The following is an 18,283-nucleotide window of genomic DNA, read 5'->3' as shown; positions in this document are numbered from 1 at the left end:
AACACTGCACTTAACTTATACCTTGATATCTTTGTACTAGTCTATTTAGACAACATTCTTATCTACATAAAAAGAGATAAACTAGACTATGTAATAAAGGTACAACTAGTGCTAGATAAGCTTAGAGAATATCGACTTTATCTACAGCTAAAAATATATAAGTTTAATGTATAAAAAACTAATTACCTTAGATTTATTATTAATAAAAAAGAAATAAAAATAGATTCTACTAAGGTAAATAAAGTACTTAAATAGCTAACACTAGAAACTATTATAAAAATTAAAGAATTCCTAGGCCTTACTAGGTACATACAAAGAATAATTAAGGACTATTTAAAGATTACGCTACCTTTTATAGATGCTATATTACAAAAAAGATCTACCTAGAAATTCTTATAAATAACAGAAATAAAAAAACGCTTTTTAAGAACTAAAACAGACTATAACAAGCTACCCTATTCTTAGAATGTACAACCCTACACTAGAAATAAAAGTGCATACTAATGCCTCTCTAAGAGCAGAAGAAGCAGCTGTTGAATAGACTCTCTGCTAGCTAGCACTTAGTGTCAGCAAATGCGTACAAGACAGAGAGGTTTACACAGTGTAAACATTGCACAGGGGTGTTAAGTAACTAGTGTTAATTACTTCTTATTTTTTCTTTATATAAAAAAAAGGGGGGATATCTAGATGTTTATGCACAGAGGTTTGCGCACAAGCATTATGTAACATAGATACGTGATCCTGCTTGTGCGTAATCGCTTGTATTTAGGCTGCGACGCTGCTGCTGTGTACAGACACTAGCAACTTTTCTTTTTATCTAAAAAGTTACCTTTTGTACATGTTACCTCTCTTTTATTTATATAGGTCTATTTAATTATATTCTACTTTTACTTTACTTTATTTATTAAGACTTGCCTTAGTAATGCTATGTGTTAGAATAAGCTAGTTATGCTATATAAATAGCTTTTTTTTTTTTTACTTTTTACTTTCTAAGCTCTACTATATAATTCTTTAGCTCTTTTTTCTTTTTATATAGTGCTAACAGTAACAGATCCTTATAATAAAAAAAATAAGTGCGTATAATATAAAAAAAAATAAAAAAAATAAAAAAAAATAAGCCTTATATAAAAGTGTTATTAGTCTAGTTAGTTTAAAGCATCTTTGCGCACAGAATCTAGCTAGTCTATAAATGCTTCTATTTAGACAGAGAGGCAGTTAGTTAGAACTAATAATTAAAAAGCTTAGTTTAGTGTTTTTTTTATATATATATCTACTAAGTTATTTTTACTATTAATTTACTTTATTTTAGTAATTTTCTTTTTCTTATATAATTTATAAAGTAATATAATGTTAATTATAAGTTACTTTTTACTAGTAGTGCCTAGCTTAATAAAGTAATTATATAAAAACTTTAAATTTATATAAGTTACTACTAAAATTAGTAGTAGTTTAAGCATTTATATAATTTACTATAAAGTTATACTAAAAGTAATTATATTATTAAACTTTTTAACTATTTTATATAGTTTACTAGTAAAGACACTTCTAGTTACTCTTTTATACTTAGTAAAATTCTAGTATATAATGTTACTTAGTATTTTAAAGTAGTTACTTTACTTTATATAGTCTTTATTACTTAATATAATTAAAAATTTTAGCTATAAGCTAAAGTTTTTATTATTAGTAAATAATTTATTTATAAAGATAAATAGCTTTATATAATTAAGCTATAATAGTAAAAAAGTAAAACTGTGCTTACTATTATCTATCTACTATTAGATTTATGTGTTAAGTGTGTTAATATTATTATATAAAAGGTCTATAGTTTATGTAGTAATAAATAGGTTAAATACTACTTTTAGTTAACATATAAATATAATGTATACCTTTTTTACATATTACTTAATATATTATTATGCAGCATTTTTGTTTTTTAGGTTAATTATATAAAGGTAGCTTACTTATTTTTTTTAAGTAAAAACTACTATGTTATATGTAAGTTTAATTTTTTTCCTATTAAACTTAATAAGTTGCTTTTTTACTAGAATAGTTTTACTTTTTATATAAAACTTTACTTTTTATAGTTTTTTTTTTTTATATAAAATTTTTTATTATAATGCTTAAAGTATTATCTATTTATAAGCTAGTAATACTAAAAGTGTGCTCTCTTTTATTAGTAATTAAAAAGTAAAAGTTATATAAAAAGATGTGCATATATAGCTTTTTTTTTATAGTAGTTATAATATGTTTTAAACTAATATAGTTCTAATTTAGTAGCTTTATATAAGAGTTATACAACCTAGAGTATTATATTTAGTAGAAAGCTCTAGCGTATCTTCTTTAGTAGCTTTATGTATAGTGTGCGTATAAGCTTATCTATTAATTAGATGTATACTTATATAATATTATATAGTTTAAAATGCATTTTATACATAGCTTTTAAGCTTACTTTTATAGCTAAAAGTAGTTTCTAGCTTATTTTTTAAATAGTTAGTAACTAAGTAAGAATTTCTTTTTTTTTATTTAAGTAGCTAGTAAACACTAGGCAGGATTTTTTATATAGTTAAGTTATTTTGCTTTTTACTTTTTATATAAAGTAAAGGTTAAAAATCTAACTTTTATGCTTTCTTAAGTTATACACTATAACTTTAAAAGTGCTATTAGTAATTAAAGTGTTTATTTTTATATAGTTTAATTTCTTAAATAGTTTTTTAAGTATAGTAATTACACTATTTATATAAAGCTTAATAAATAAAGCCTAATTATATTTTTTTTTTTAGGTTAGAAATACTTAGTTTAGACTTTATACAGGTTTTTTTTACTTTTTACTTTTTTTAGTATCTATATTTTCTTTTTACACTAGTGCAGCATTACTATTCTAAAAAGCTTAGTTTATAGTAGGCTTTAGTTCTACCTTTATAATATTTTTATAGGGCTGTTTTTTTTTTCTTTTTTTTAAAAAATTTTTTTATATAGAGATTAGTTTATTTAGGTTATTTATTATAAGTAAGTTATTTTTTTTTCTTTATAGTATAGTTTAACTTATGTATATTAGAGCGTTAGTAGGCTATTTTTTTTTTAATAATAATGTTTCTTTTTTTAATGCTTTTAATTTTATATAGGCTAGTCTAGCTTTTTTTTTCTTTTTATGCTATAATTTTTAAGCTAAGAGAGAAGTTAAGAACTTTATATATTATAAAGCTATTATAAGTGTTAATTATATAATTAATGTTTACTTTTATATAGTTTTTTTAAAGTATTTTTATTACTTTTTATATAGCGCTTACTTATATAATAATATTTAGTAATAGTAAAGAGTTTAAGTTAATTTTTAGGTATGCCTTAAAAACTAGCAGCGTAGGTACTAGACTGTGTAGGCTAGCTGTGTTGTTTAGAGCCTTAACTGCTATTTATAGAATAGCCTTATTATCTGTATAGTTACCTAGCTTAGTCTTTAGAATGTTAAACACTTATTAAAAAGGTGTATACACACACTTAACTTTTCTAACTACCTAATGTGCTTTTACAGGCATCTGCCTACATGTAGCTTTTATAATCTTTGCATAAGCTTAAAAATTTTTTAAAGTAAAGTTTATACTAAAGTTATATATAATATAGTCTAAAGGTTTTTAATAAGTGTTAATTTAGTATTTACACAGTGTATTTTAAGTATCTTGTGTAAATATAGATTTTAGGAATGTAGCAGCCTAAAATAATGTGTCTATATTAATAACATATAAGACATTTTTATTATTAATTTATATAATATTAATAATAACTTTATAGTTAAAGTAGGTGTAATTTTTAATTATAAACTTAAATCTTTATAAGGCCTAGTTATATAATTAGTAGAGGTAGTAAAACTTCTTAATCTTTTCTAGCACTACAGCATTAATGTTATAGCTAGCGCTAGTTAGCATCTTTTAAAGTCTCTTTATATAAGGGTGTTTAAATTAGTAGTAGAGGTAGTAGAGTTTTAATTTAGTAAAAAAAAACATAAATATTTCTTACTAATATTAAAAAAAAGTGTCTTTATTTTTATATAATAAAAATAGTAGTTTTGTCTTTACATATAATAATATTTAAAATGTTATTAAAGTATACACTTATTTAGTCTATGTCTGCTAGAGACAGTAGGAACAGTGTTAGAGTGTTTAAAATATAATATGTTATGTTACTAACTAAGTTAGTAATTTATATAGTACTAATTAATTTTATTAATTTTTATTTTTTAAAGCTAATACTTTTCTTCTTTAGTGTCTAGTCTACTTTTATATAAAAAAATTTTTATAAGTATACTTTAAGTTATAACTTCTTTATAGTAGAGATTTTTACTACGCTAGTATTCTATAGTTTACTTTAGTATACTATATAGTATTAATTTTTAAGGATAAACTATTCTGCGTATCTTTTAGGTTCTAGGCTGTAGATGTCTTCTGTAGTTATGCAGTAAAGAAATGTAGTATTAGTAAAGTAGTTAATAATCTTTTTACCTTTTTTTTATTTAAGTTATTATTATTATGCAACTTTTTTTTTTTTTACTTTAGTTTACTTTTAAACTTTTAAATATACATATTTACTTTTTTATATATTAGTGTCTTGTTATAAAATTCTTTATATAAAAAGATATATTAGCATTTTATATAAAATTAATTTATATAAAGATAATTTATTAACTAATATTTTTTCTTATAATAAATAAAGTATTACTTTAATTATATAAAGAACTATAGTTTAAATAATTCTTTATATCTTTTTAAGCTTCTTTTATGTTATTAATAGCTATATGTACATAGTAAGCTATATTACTTATTAGTGTAGTACATATTCTAGAATTTATTTATAAATGTATTATTCTATTAATTAATTATAACCTAAAGTGCTAAATAGAGGTTACTATATAGTGCTTTATATATAGGCTTAATTAAAAACATTACTTATTTAAGTTTAAGTTACCTTTAGCATACTTATATAATAGTAGTGTAAAGTAGTATCTTACTTTAAAATTATAAACTAAAAGCTTTTTATATAAAAGTAAGTTTATTAATTATAGCTTTAAAAGCTTTATATAAAGTTTTTATAAAGTTTTTTTACTTACTTTATATAAAGCTTATTATTATCTAATTTATCTAATACTAGTTATAGTTTATGTTAGTATTAAAGTAATTACTAAGCTACTTATATAGTAACTTCTATAATTATTCTAGACTAATATTATAAAGGTAGAACATATGTACGCGCTTTTTAAAAATATTAAGAAAGATGCTTATATATAATGCTTTAAAAATAGTAAGGTGTTAGTAGAGCTTAATAAATACTATAGCCTTATTAGCTAAAATATTATATAGTTGCTTTATGTAGTTATTCTTTTTTTTTTATGCCTTCTAGAATTATATAACCTTTTTAGGTATAAAGTTCTCTACTATAATATCTTATATAGGTAGAAGTTAGTATAGATTGTATAGTAATTAAATTATATATAGTAAGTACAAGCTTTAGGGAATCTTATGTAGAGCTGTAGCTACAGGAACATGTAGCTGCCTAGTTATACTCTTATACAGTAAGCTATTATAAAGTAGTTATACTAATTATAAAAAAAGTATTAAGTCTATAAGTAATTTATATAAAGATATTCTCTATTACATTAAAACTAGCAATAGTAGTAATAGTTTTATATAATGCTTTAGTAAAATAGTAAACATATGTTTTTTTTTATAAGTCTATATAGTGTAGTAGCTTTTATTATGTCCTTTTTAAAGCTAATGCTTTTATTCTATAGAGTAGTAATTAGTTTTTATAAAAATAGTTAGCTAAGATTTTTAAAGTGTATAAGCTTTTACTTTATAAAGTTATCTTAAAAGTTCTTAAGCATATATATGTTTATTACACTTAACATGTAGAGTTTTATAATTAAGTTAGCTATATATAAATTAAGCTTCTTTTTAAGTGTGTTATTTAATAGTTTAATTTTATTTACTTAATTTTTAATATTTATTTACTTTGCTAGGGTCTTTGCTAAGATGCCTATAAAAGGTATATATTAGTTATATATTAATACATTATGTTAGCTAGTTATAGATAGAGCTAGCATTGCTTGTTGCTTTATAGTAGTTAATTATGTGTTATTGCGCGCTGTCTTACTTCTTATTATACACTGCCTCTAAACAGCCTTATGTAAAAAGATAAAACAGACCTTCTAGTGTTAAATAAGCACTACTATTTATATAATACTTTTAAATAGTATTATATAGACAGGTTTCTTGCTTTTACTTAAGTAACTAAATAAAGATTTACAGCTACTTGCATGTAAATTAGACTTTGTCTTTACTCTTACTAATTTATAGTTAAAGTAGTAAGAAAAAGGATTCTTTTTATACATAAACTTTTAAATAAAAAGGTATAAGAAGAGCTTTCTTTTTTATAGTATTTAAACTACTAATTAGTGTTAAATAGACTCTCTGCTAGCTAGCACTTAGTGTTAGCAAATGTGTACAAGACAGAGAGGTTTGCACAGTGTAAACATCGCACAGGGGTGTTAGGTAACTAGTGTTAATTGCTTCTTATTTTTCCTCTGTACAGAGGAAAAGGGGGATATCTAGATGTTCGCGCACGGAGGTTCGCGCACGAGCATCATGTGACATAGATACGTGATCCTGCTCGTGCGTGATCGCTCGTATCCAGGCCGCGACGCTGCTGCTGCGTACGGACAGCAGCACTATTTTAGAAATAAGAAAACAGCTAATAGCACTTTATAGTATACTACTTAGCAAAGTTTACACTATTAAAACAAAAATACGCTATCTTTAATAAAGAATTAAAAGCTATAGTTAATATATGTAGAAACTAAGAAGTTAAACTTTAAAGTTTTATGTAGTAATGTTAGATATGCGCACCTACTGTCAAGACAAGAGGAACGCTTGACGAAAGCTGCTACATAGTACGAGCAATAAGCTCGAACAGCATGTTGCAGCAAATTGCAGCATTTTTCAGCATGTTGCAGCATTTTGCAGCATGTTGCAGCATTTTGCAGCAATTTGCAGCAAATTGCAGCATGTTGCAAGCTGGTCGCGCATAGGGCAAGTGCGCGAGGGACTCGGATCGGCAAAACAAAAAGCCGAGCAACACAAGTAGAGCAGAAAAAAGGATCGATAAATCAATACAATAAACCATCATCCCATACATCATATCCAAACCCATCATTCATCTTAGGAAGCCTAGAAACAGTGCTTTAATCTAACAAGTAATTTATAATTTTTACTAACTACATAAACTTTGTTACTTTCCTTACACATAAAAAACTTTTGCTAATGCATATATAATAGGCTATAGAGTTAGCCTAATTTAATTTTATTATTAAACATGTAGCAGGAAGCAGCAACTAGTAAGCAGACACTCTTAGCTAACGTTCTAACTACTTTGTAAAGAACAAAGAAAATTTTAAAAAATTTATAATATTTAAAAAAACTCTAGAAGGCCTAGTCTATAAAGGACTAAACTAAAAAAAACTACTATATTCTCTTATAATTATTAAACAAGGATAGAAGAACCTAATAAAAGAATATTATAAAGCTTCTATATTTAGACACCCTAGAATAGAATTACTATAGAAAAAGATTAAAGATATAATACTATAAAAAGTGCCTTAACTAAAGCATCTATGTACTAAAGTCTTATAAGAATGTAATATTTATAATAAGAATAATCTGTAACAGCATAAACCTTATAGACTACTTTAACTAAATACAGCGCTAAGTTAACTATAGACTATAATAACTATAGATTTTATTACTAGACTACTACTATTACAAGAATCTAGTATAGAAAGGCTCTGTAATATAATTACATAAGTTATTAATAAAACTATAAAGTTTATTTATCTATAGCCCTTAGAAAAAAGCATAACTGCTAAAGAATTTATATTTAAACTAGAAAAGAATGTCTTAGCTACTTATAGTTGCTTAGAGATTATTATCTCTAACTGTAACAAACTATTTACAAGCAAGTATTAGGCAGCAGCAGTTAGGCATTTAGGGATTAATTATAAGCTCTCTACAGCATACTACCTGTAAACAGACAGACAAACAGAACAGGAAAACGCAAAAGTAGAAAAATACCTGCGCAAATACGTGTTAAACAAACAGAATAATTAGGCAGAATAGCTACTAATAGCATAACTTGCTATAGAAAAATCAGCAAACTAGAAACAGCAACTAGCGCTAGAAATACACCTAAACAACTATATATACCTAGATACAAAGAATATTAAGACCTCTAGGCCATCTAGAAAGCTTACTAAAAAACGCATAAGACTCTATTAGGTTATATAGACACGCCTAGGCATTTATAAACTTAAACTACTAAAAGAGATGTAAATATATTTTTAGTTCTATGTCTCTAAGCTTAAACTTACGCCTAAGAGCATCCTACTAGTAACTACTAGTTAAAAGAAGGAAAAAAAAGAATATAAAGTTAAATAAATCTTAGACTACTAAGGAAATAAGTACTTAATTAAGTAAAAAAAATAGCTTACTAGTAAAAGTACTTAAAAGCTTATTAAAAGTCTATTAAATGCCTCTTTAATTCTTTATAAATACTTAGAGTCCCTTTTAAATAAAACTACTCTAGAGAAAGCTCCCTAGACTAGAAAACATTAACATTAGTTAAAACCACAGCAGCATCACCTAGCTGCAATGTAGGAGGTCCGCAACCCTTTAATATAGGCTGCAGAGGAGGAAGACCTGCAGCCTTTACCTTAAGCACTTTAAGCTTATTTAGCAAAGAGAGGTTTTTTTTCTAGATATTTTGCCTTTTAATCTACTAGTAAATTAAGCTGCTTTTATGCTTACTTTTAATAAGCATCTAAGAACTAAAGCTCTAACACCTAAAAAGCCTAATAAGTAGTATAGTAGGCCTGCTTATTTAAAAAACCCTTACACTTTTTTTACTTTTTCTAATAAACATTCTTTATTTTCTTTAGAAGCTTTTTATGTTCCTGCTTTAAATAATCCTAGGCTGTGTTTAAAATAAACATGTTATAATAACTCTCTTTTTTTAAGCACTTTATGTACTTTTCTAATAATAGAGTTATTACGCAGAAAGAACTGCTTAAACAATAAGGACTATAAGAGCGCATTTTTATATAGTACAGAGGATCTAGATAAGTAACAGTGTAAAGGCAGCAAGCAACAGCAGAAGAATAAGAATGCTAATAAGGCATAGTTAAAACAGATAAATATCTAAGAAGCTTATAAAAAAAGGCACTTACTAATTAAAAAGAAATTCTAACACTTAGAATAGTGTAAACATAATAGTAAGAACACTAACTAGAAAAAGACGCTGTGTGTTACAACTTATAATTAGACTATAAGTAACTAGTTAGCAGTGCCCTATAGTTTAAACAACTAAGGATAGAAAACCTTTAAACCTATTTTAGACAGATTATGTAACAGGACAGATAAAGAATAGCTTTAGCTTTTAGATAAATGCATAGAAAGATGCATTATCTAATAAAAAAAAAGACATATAATTGCATGCATAGGCATGCAGCAGATTGCGCACTAACAAGTCTTTGTATAAGCATGTAAAGACATGCAACTGTATGTAACCTTATGTATATAATCTTAATTATAACTATAGTTAGAAGGCTGTAATTACTGTTTAGTCTTTACACACATAATAAACTAAGAGGCATTAATACCTTTATAAAAAGGACATTACTGCCTTGTATATCTTGCACTATATATACTTCTTATCCTATTCTTCTAGATTAGTTTACTAGCTCCCTATATAGCTGCTAGGTTAAACTACAACCTGCCTTCTTTATTCCCGCCTTACCTATACTCTGCCGGACGGACTGTACACCCGATCTAGCTAAGTCCTTCCCCCTTCCGCTAAAAACAACATAGGCTGTAGTGCTGTCAGATATGCGCACCTACTGTCAAGACAGGAGGAACGTTTGACGAAAGCTGCTACATAGTACGAGCAATAAGCTCGAACAGTATGTTGCTGCAAATTGCTGCATTTTGCAGCATTTTGCAGCATGTTGCAAGCTGGTCGCGCATAGGGCTAGTGCGCGAGGGACTCGGATCGGCAGAACAAAAAGCCGAGCAACACGAGTAGAGCAGAAAAAGGATCGATAAATAAACACAATCAACACAATCAATCAATCATCCCATACATCATATCCAAACCCATCATTCATCTCAGGAAGCCCAGAAACAGTGCTTCAATCTGACAAGTGCTTCCGAAAATACCATTTTGTCGAAGCAAGGATTGTAACACCTATTTTCTAGCTATTTCTAAGGCAAAATTATGTATTATAAGCCTTATAGGTAGCAGTTTTTTTACATAAAGCTTATTAAAGTATTTAGAGAGTTCCTTTTCTTATATGTTGTTAAGGAGTTGTTAATTTTTGTGCTTCTCTGCATAGGTGCCCTGCACCCCGCAGTGGCGCTTTAATAGTGTAGAGCGACAACAACTAAATTTTTTTGCTGTCGCACTATAATTAGGTTTTTCTCCAAGCTTCAGCAATTCAAATGACGCTAGCGCGGCCTCAATTGGGTCCATATTAGTGGAGATAAGCTTAATTGAAAAGTTGATGGATTTTGGTTGTGTGTGCGTTACGAGGGGCCGTGCGTTAAGCGATGAAATACGGTAAGCGCCACGGACCCGTGGCTCTAGTGGGAGCCATACAATTCCTGCTTTTTGTAGAGAAGGCTATCACACCAGCAGGAACTGAACGAGAGGCTGTCTATTTCTCACCTGCAGACCGTCCTCAGCCGACGAAGGGTTTAGTCGAGATTTCCATCGTACTGACCGTTCAGCGACAATGTTTGCGTGAGATTGGAATGATGGAACCGTCTCTCTTGTCTTGTTCTTTCCTGTGGTCTTTCGGGCTAATGTTCCTTTCTTCCGAAGACCAATCCATACGTGTTTCCAAGTGGTGGATACATGCAATGATCCATTCGAACTCTAATATGTCGTGTGCGATCACCGTACGTGATTTTGGATTCGAGGCAGCGCACCAGTGAATTTCCATCCGCAACGATTGCTTGGCATCAATCATCTCATCATTCCAGTGATGAGAGGCAAGCCGAGATGTACCGAGCTGTTCAACCATTTGTGCGAGCGAAGCTCTCCAGCTGATCTTCCCGGCGTACCACCTGGAGCTGGGGAATGGCAAATCCGAGATTCTGAATTCTGAGATCCAGAATCAGGTTAAATGAAACGGAACTGGAACTGGATGTGTCACCGCATGATCGTGGTCAGATATATATATATATATATATATATAATCACTGGTCTCTTTCGTCCTATTGGTTCCTGCAAAGTAAATTTCTCACGTAAACAAGAAATCTGCCAAGCTAGCGCTTAGCCTTCGTGCGATGAGTCGGAAGCGTGTCCTCTCACGGAGAGACCACTTGCTACATAGACCAAAACCGGTCTGTGGATTTATATTTCTGTTCACCAGCCACCTACCCTCCGAATTGCTAGACCTCGGCCTCGCGTTGCAGGCAGCGCACGTGCACTCGCTTCCTTGGCCGGTGGCTACCCCACTTCCCAAACCACGACAACGCACATCCTAAGGCGACGACGGAAGGTCTTTCATCCCCCTTCTCATCCACGAAGTACGCGCAACAAGCTGCCCAGAGGACCTTTGCGGTTAAGTCGACAAGATACAGTCGAACGTGTCACTCAGAATTCCCGCCAGCATGGAGAACAAGCGCCTTAGGGAAGGAGAAAATGCTGAAGGAACAGGCGAAAGAGACGACGAAGAGAGGGGCAGGGGAGGGGAGACTGATGCAGAGGCTGAAAGGCAAGAGGACAGGATCAAGAAGTGGGAGAAGGCTCATGCCGCCCGGATGAGGGAGATTGTCCCGGGCCTCCTCCTTGGAAACGTCGAGGCTTCCCACCACCGAGAGATGCTTCGAGAGAATCGTATCAACGCTATAGTCTCACTCACTGATGCCCGGTGGGTATGGTGGAATAGCAGCACACGGGAGGCGGGTGTTCCCGAGCGTCGACACCTCTGGGTTCAGTGTGGAGATTCATCGACGCAGGACCTTCTTGTCCGTCTGAGTGAGATCTGCGACTTCATTGACCAGATGGCTGCACCGGCCCTACGATCATCGACCACCTTACCGACCCGACACGCCCCGGAATCGAGTGTCAAGCCGAATGACCCCCCGTCCGAGGCCGTCCTGGTCCACTGCGACTTGGGCATCTCACGTTCTCCGACCGTCATCGTTGCCTATCTCATGCGCAAGTACGGCGCAAGGCGAGAGGATGCCCTAGCATTTGTCCAGTCGAAACAGAGAGTCAAACCCAGTGCCAATCTCACCCGGCAACTGCAAGTTTGGGAACAAGTCGGATATCACGTGTGGGAGAACGATGAGAAGACCGTTCCGAAGGCCCCGTATCAGGCATTCCTGGATGACCGAGCCGCCCTTCTGAAGGAGAAGGGGTGCACGGGAGACGAGCCTCTAGCACTGAAAACCCTCTAGCCAATCCGATTAGATCATTTACCGAGCCCAGCGCAGCGTTAAACCGTCATGCCAGACGCCACACAAACTCTCTGGAGTGACGCTGCTTGAAACAAGGAGGCGGCACATACACACACCCTTTCGTCGGATCCATAGCCTCCTTGCGGCACGGTTAAGCGCTGTTCCTGAGGCCCTGCCGAGGAAGCATCTCAACCGCAGTCTCTTCTCGGATCCGGTGTCGGCCCGTCGCATGGGACACTTGGAAGAAGCAACGATACATTTTGCCGTTTTTTCATGAAATCATGACGATCAAAGCTTGATAGGTCCGCAAAGGAAGCTCCCTTAGGAGGATTGCGGCGTAGCTCGTCTTCGGCGCCAGCGGCCTCAGGTGTTAGGCGCTTAATGGAATCGCAGACACGGTGGCTCCGTGACTTTAAATCCAGCCGGCTCTCGCGAGATCGATCGAGAAACTCCAGCATCTCCCTCTCACATTTCCCAGCTCCGCTTTCAGCATAAGCTTGACCTGCTTTCTCCGCACAACCTGCCAACATGTCGGACATCCAACAGTGCCAAAATCTCATCGCCCAACTGGGCAATGAGTACAAAGAAGAGGACCGAACCACCTTCGTCACCTCGAATCCAGAAAAGATCCTTCAGACTTCGACCATGGCCCTTTGGGCACAATCGACTTCCGGTCAAAAGGCAGTCAACCTAGGATTGCCCTCCATCAAGACCTGGCTTAAGAACCTTGCCACAAGCGGTCCCGGTCCGGCAGAGGAGTACTATGGCATCAGATATAAGTTCGTTAAACGTAAGTCTCGCTGTACAGTGAAGGTTCATCACTGACCGTCTGGCCAGAGGAACCAAACAGTCGTACCACCACGCCGATGTCCACCTTGGAATGAGTCAGGTCACTCTGCAATGGTCGGTGGAACGTGCAGTATAAGCCCAGACACATATTAGCCTTAATTGCTTCACTTTGTTCTACCTGTACGTTAGGCCAACAAGTCATTCGCTTCTATACCATTTTCAACCCCAAATGATGGCAGCGATAGCAAGTGAAATGAAGTCAGCGGGACGGGTCTCGCTCCCAATGAGACGTGACTACATGACCGCGATCAGGCGGGCCTCTGATACTGAGGGTCGGCATCCGGTGAACCGTGATTTTGGTTCCGGAATGAGTCCTCCATAATCACTGGATGGATTGTTCCCGAACCACAATTTGACCACCCTTCCGGCACAAGACCGAAAGCAGGCCGGAGGTGCCGTTTCAAGACCCAGAATTAGAGAAGTTCCCAGATTTGATCTCTAAGCGCTGGCGCGCCGGCGCTATCGAATCGCTCCGTCTTACTGATATTGGCGACATGTCCGCTTGGCAGCGTTCTCAAAAGCTCTCAGAGTACGTCTCCAAGCTCAGCCACACTCTCAGGCTTGGGGCGGTGGGTTCGGCGGGCCGCGGGGGGCTCTTTGGAGAGATCGCTGATCAGGAAACAATCAGCTAGGCTTGCGCCGCTGCCCTCCCGGGGACGTGGGGACCAAGCTGCCCTTTCTGGGCGAGTTCGAGATGTGAAAGCCGCTTAAGATAGGGTGCACTGTGACTATCGACGGCTCGTACTGCCTGCTCGAGGTGCTACGGCTACTGGCAGAGTGGGTCGCCAGTGAGTGCTCTTACCAACTCAAAGTATGTGGGAGGCGCCAAAGAGACTCCGCTCTGGCCGGTCCCATGCTTCCTTTCGATGATGAAGGGCGCCTGCATGCAGCAGCAAGGTGATGCGTGCTACATGCATAATGTAGGAGCCACCAAGTTAACCAGTGCAGCGTCATCCTGTTGTGTCCGCATGAATTCCAACCCACAGGCCTTCCAATCCCATCTCTTTCAACACGATTGCGCCTCATTAGTGACTGCCTGCCACTCCTGCTTAGACGGACCGGACAGGGCTCTTGTCGGGACTGAGGCGCTTGCCGCATGAATTATATCTTCTCTTTGCACTAGTGCAGCATTGCTATCCTAAGGGGCTTAGTTTATAGTAGGCTCTAGTTCTGCCTTTACAGCATTTTTATAAAGTTGTTCTTTTTTTCTCTTCTATAAAGAATTCTTTTATATAGAGGTTAGTTTATCTAGGTTTTTTATTATAAGAAGGTTATCTTTTTCTTTTTCTTTATAGTACAGTTTAACCTGTGTATATTAGAGCTTTAGTAGGCTATTTTATTTTAATAATAACATCTTTTTCTTTAATACTTTTAATCTTATATAGTCTAGTCTAGCCTTTCTTCTTTTTCTATGCTATAATCTCTAAGCTAAGAAGAAAGTTAAAAACTTTATATATTATAAAGCTATTATTGTCAGATTGAAGCACTGTTTCTGGGCTTCCTGAGATGAATGATGGGTTTTGGATATGATGTATGGGATGATGATTGATTGTATTGATTGATCGATGTTTCTTTCTCTTTTTGTCTGCTCTGCTCGTGTTGCTCGGCTTTGTTTTTCCGGTCCGAGTCCCTCGCGCACTAGCCCTATGCGCGACCAGCTGCAACATGCTTGTAACGGCACAGGCAAGACAATGGGTCCGAATGCGGTGGGAATCCACTCAGAGGCATATGGGAGTGCGTGGGGACTCTGAACCTGGGAATGCCATTGACACCTATAGGCCTTGTACGAAAGGATATCAGAAAACTACCGAGCTAGCTACGGGGGCGAGGTGCGACTAAATACATGAAGGAATAGGGGTAACAGCAGAGGTCAGGGCCAGGTTGGGGTTAGGGCTGATACAGGGGCCTTCTAGGCTATCTAAGATAGAACAATTCATGAGGATTATTACACTACCCCCCCCTCTGTAGACTAATAGTCTCTATTAGTAGTTATAGTTTAAAGTATTGCTGTTATGTCCTCTGCATTCTTAAACTAAAACTAGTCTAATTTAGCTAGGTGTCCTTACCAAGTATTCCTTCGCACTGCCAGCAGTGTCCTCTAAACTAAACGCCATTCGTGCGCGCCTGCTCTAATAGTGATCTGTAGATGTCCAGCCTGTTACTAATTAAGACTTGCTATTTGTTCCTAGCTATCTGTACAGTTATTAATCTTAGGCGTGCGTTTAGTAAGGTGACATTTAGGTATTATTAGAGGTGCATAAAAGGTCCTCTGCTATTAGGGTAGCAGGGATAATTTAAGGCATTATTAGGGGTGATTTAGTAGTTAGGGGTTAGTAGTTGCCTAGCAGTGTTTTAGTGGATTAGCTGCTTAAGCTGTGCTTGTAATTAAGCATAGATATACTACTAAAGGTTAACTTTAAATTAGGTAGGTCTAGCTTTAGGTCCTGCAGACGCAGGTTTAGCTGTTAACAGAGTGGTAGTTAGTAGTTAGAGGTTAAAAGTTAGGCATTAGCAGTTATCTCTAATTCTAATAAGTTATTAGTAGTCTTTAAGTTTCTACTTTAGCGCATTCTTTACAACTTTTCTAAAGGCAATCTTAATTACAGGGGATAGAAAGTTCTAAACCTAAAGGCTTTAGTTAACTAGAGGTTAATAAGATCTAGTCTATAATAACTAAATAATTTAATGTAACAGTGTAGAAGAACTATAACCTAAACTAAATTAGACGCTTCTTAGAGTTAGACATAGTTAAACAAATAATTAATGCAATATTATTAATAAGGCTGTTACTAGTAAAAGGAAGTTTTCTAATATAATGTAACAGCACAGGCAAGACAATAGGTCTAAATGCAGTGGGAGTCCACTTAGAGGCATATAGAAGTGCGTGGGGACTCTAAACCTAGGAATACTATTAACACCTATAGGCCTTGTACAAAAGGATATTAGAAAACTACTAAGCTAGCTACAGGGGCGAGGTGCAACTAAATACATGAGGGAATAGGGGTAACAGCAGGGGTCAGGGCCAGGTCGGGGTCGGGGCCGATACAGGGGCCTTCCGAGCCATCCGAGATGGAACGATTCATGAGGATTGTTACAATATAGTTACCTAGCTTAGTCTTTAGAATGTTAAACACTTATTAAAGAGGTATATGCGCGCGCTTAACCTTTCTAACTACCTAATATGCTTTTATAGACATCTGCCTACATATAGCTTTTATAATTTTTACATAAGCTTAAAAATCTTTTAAAGTAAAGTTTATACTAAAGTTATACATAATGTAGTCTAGAGGTCTCTAATAGGTGTTAATCTAGCATTTGCATAGTGCATCCTAGGTATCTTATGCAGACATAGATTTTAGAAATGTAGTAGCCTAACATAATATATTTATGTTAACGTACTTCATAGGCGAGTTGCTTACACACCTAAGTTACTTACTTATACTAAGACCCTACTACACTACTTTTCTTACACTAATGCATTTCTAATAACACTACTTAAATGTGTTAAAGGAACATTAGATGCAGCTTATGCTTTAAGCTTTTAAATAAAATGTAATACTTTTTAAGTAACATACTACAGCTATCTATAAAGTTTTTTAAAAGATAATAAGTAACTAACACACTAGATAACTTTTCTAAGCTAATTATATAGCTAACTTATAAAAGCTAGATAATAACAAAAAGTAAGTAATTATTTAGTACATACTTAAGCTAAATGTGTAAGGATTTCCCCTCTAGCTAGCAGCTGTAGCTAATATAGCTAATTCTTTACATATTAAGCGTAATATAGGCCATGTTAGTATAAACTAGCTTAATATATTTATTAAGTGTTACTTAAAGCTTAAAGTAAAGTTTAAGTGTAAGTATAACTATAAAAAAGCTTTTTATAAAATTTTTATAGTAATTTAAAGCTAGTTTAACTTTATAAAGAATATTAAAGCTAAGTATAGCATCTAAAATAATAACATGTACAACTTTAACAAAATAAAGTTTAAAATACTACAACAGTTTATAAATAATCTGTAAAAGCAAAGCTTGCTTAGAGAAATAGTTAGTACATTAAGGTAGGTTATTTAGGTTAAAGAATAGTTATAGCATAATGCTTAGCAAATTAGTATTAGATAGGTAATAGACACATAATAATAATATTTAACTATAGCATGTAACTAATTACAGCCTGTAACTAAGCGTAGCTAATACTAATCTCTAACACACTAATATAGCTAAAAAAAAAGTAGAATAAACATAACTAACTATAATTTAAATATGTTTTATATAACATATACTAGAGTAAACTACATGTAAATTAATATAAAAATATAGGTATATTAAGTATACATTATTTTAAAAAAGAATACAAGAAATATATAAAGTAATAATAAATAGTGTTACTAAAGTTTATTTAAAAAAATTATTACTAACTAGTGTGTTTTAAAAAAAAGATTTTACTTAACTTTATATTTTATAAACTTAAATATATTAAGTATAGTAGGTGTTACTAATAACTTACTTTATTTTTAGTAATACTATAAAGATAGTAAAATTATTTCTTTTTATATTTTTTTTACTTATTACACTTTTTATAGCTATATAATATAGGTTATTTTACATTTTTAAAAAAGTATATAGGCGCTAAGCTAAAAACCTTATACATAACTAAATTACTTATTATAATAGCTAGCTAATTTTTAGCTTTAATTAAGTTAGTAAAATTTATTTTTTAAAAACTAAAGGTTTATATAAATTTAAGATTAGTTATCTAGAAATTAGTTAATTATTAGCTATAATTAAAAGAATATGTTTTAGCTTTAGCTTTTAACGCGTTTCTACTCTTATAATTATAACTAGGTTAGCATAGTTAACTACGTAGCCTTCTCTTGCTTATAGAGGTTTAGGCTAGGCTAGAGATAACTGCTAGTGCTAGTGCTTAC

General features: G+C 33.1%; 3 protein-coding genes across 3 annotated transcripts; 2 read left to right on the top strand and 1 right to left on the bottom strand.

Moving 5' to 3' along the window:
- Positions 1 to 10,404: 10,404 nt before the first annotated feature.
- BDR25DRAFT_159544 (uncharacterized protein) lies at positions 10,405 to 10,557 on the bottom strand (the record flags this gene model as incomplete). Its single annotated transcript, XM_033684014.1, has 1 exon — positions 10,405 to 10,557. A coding segment is annotated over one exon (153 nt), but the record flags the coding sequence as incomplete, so codon positions are not given.
- Positions 10,558 to 11,846: 1,289 nt separating this feature from the next.
- BDR25DRAFT_158947 (dual specificity phosphatase) lies at positions 11,847 to 12,503 on the top strand (the record flags this gene model as incomplete). Its single annotated transcript, XM_033684004.1, has 1 exon — positions 11,847 to 12,503. A coding segment is annotated over one exon (657 nt), but the record flags the coding sequence as incomplete, so codon positions are not given.
- Positions 12,504 to 13,094: 591 nt separating this feature from the next.
- On the top strand, positions 13,095 to 13,304 carry BDR25DRAFT_199445 (uncharacterized protein; the record flags this gene model as incomplete). Its single annotated transcript, XM_033684371.1, has 1 exon — positions 13,095 to 13,304. A coding segment is annotated over one exon (210 nt), but the record flags the coding sequence as incomplete, so codon positions are not given.
- Between the last annotated feature and the right edge of the window lie 4,979 nt (positions 13,305 to 18,283).

This window comes from Lindgomyces ingoldianus, assembly GCF_010093535.1.
Source record: "Lindgomyces ingoldianus strain ATCC 200398 unplaced genomic scaffold BDR25scaffold_2, whole genome shotgun sequence".
Classification (NCBI taxonomy): Eukaryota; Fungi; Ascomycota; class Dothideomycetes; order Pleosporales; family Lindgomycetaceae; genus Lindgomyces; species Lindgomyces ingoldianus.
This window is presented reverse-complemented; position numbering and strand designations above follow the sequence as displayed.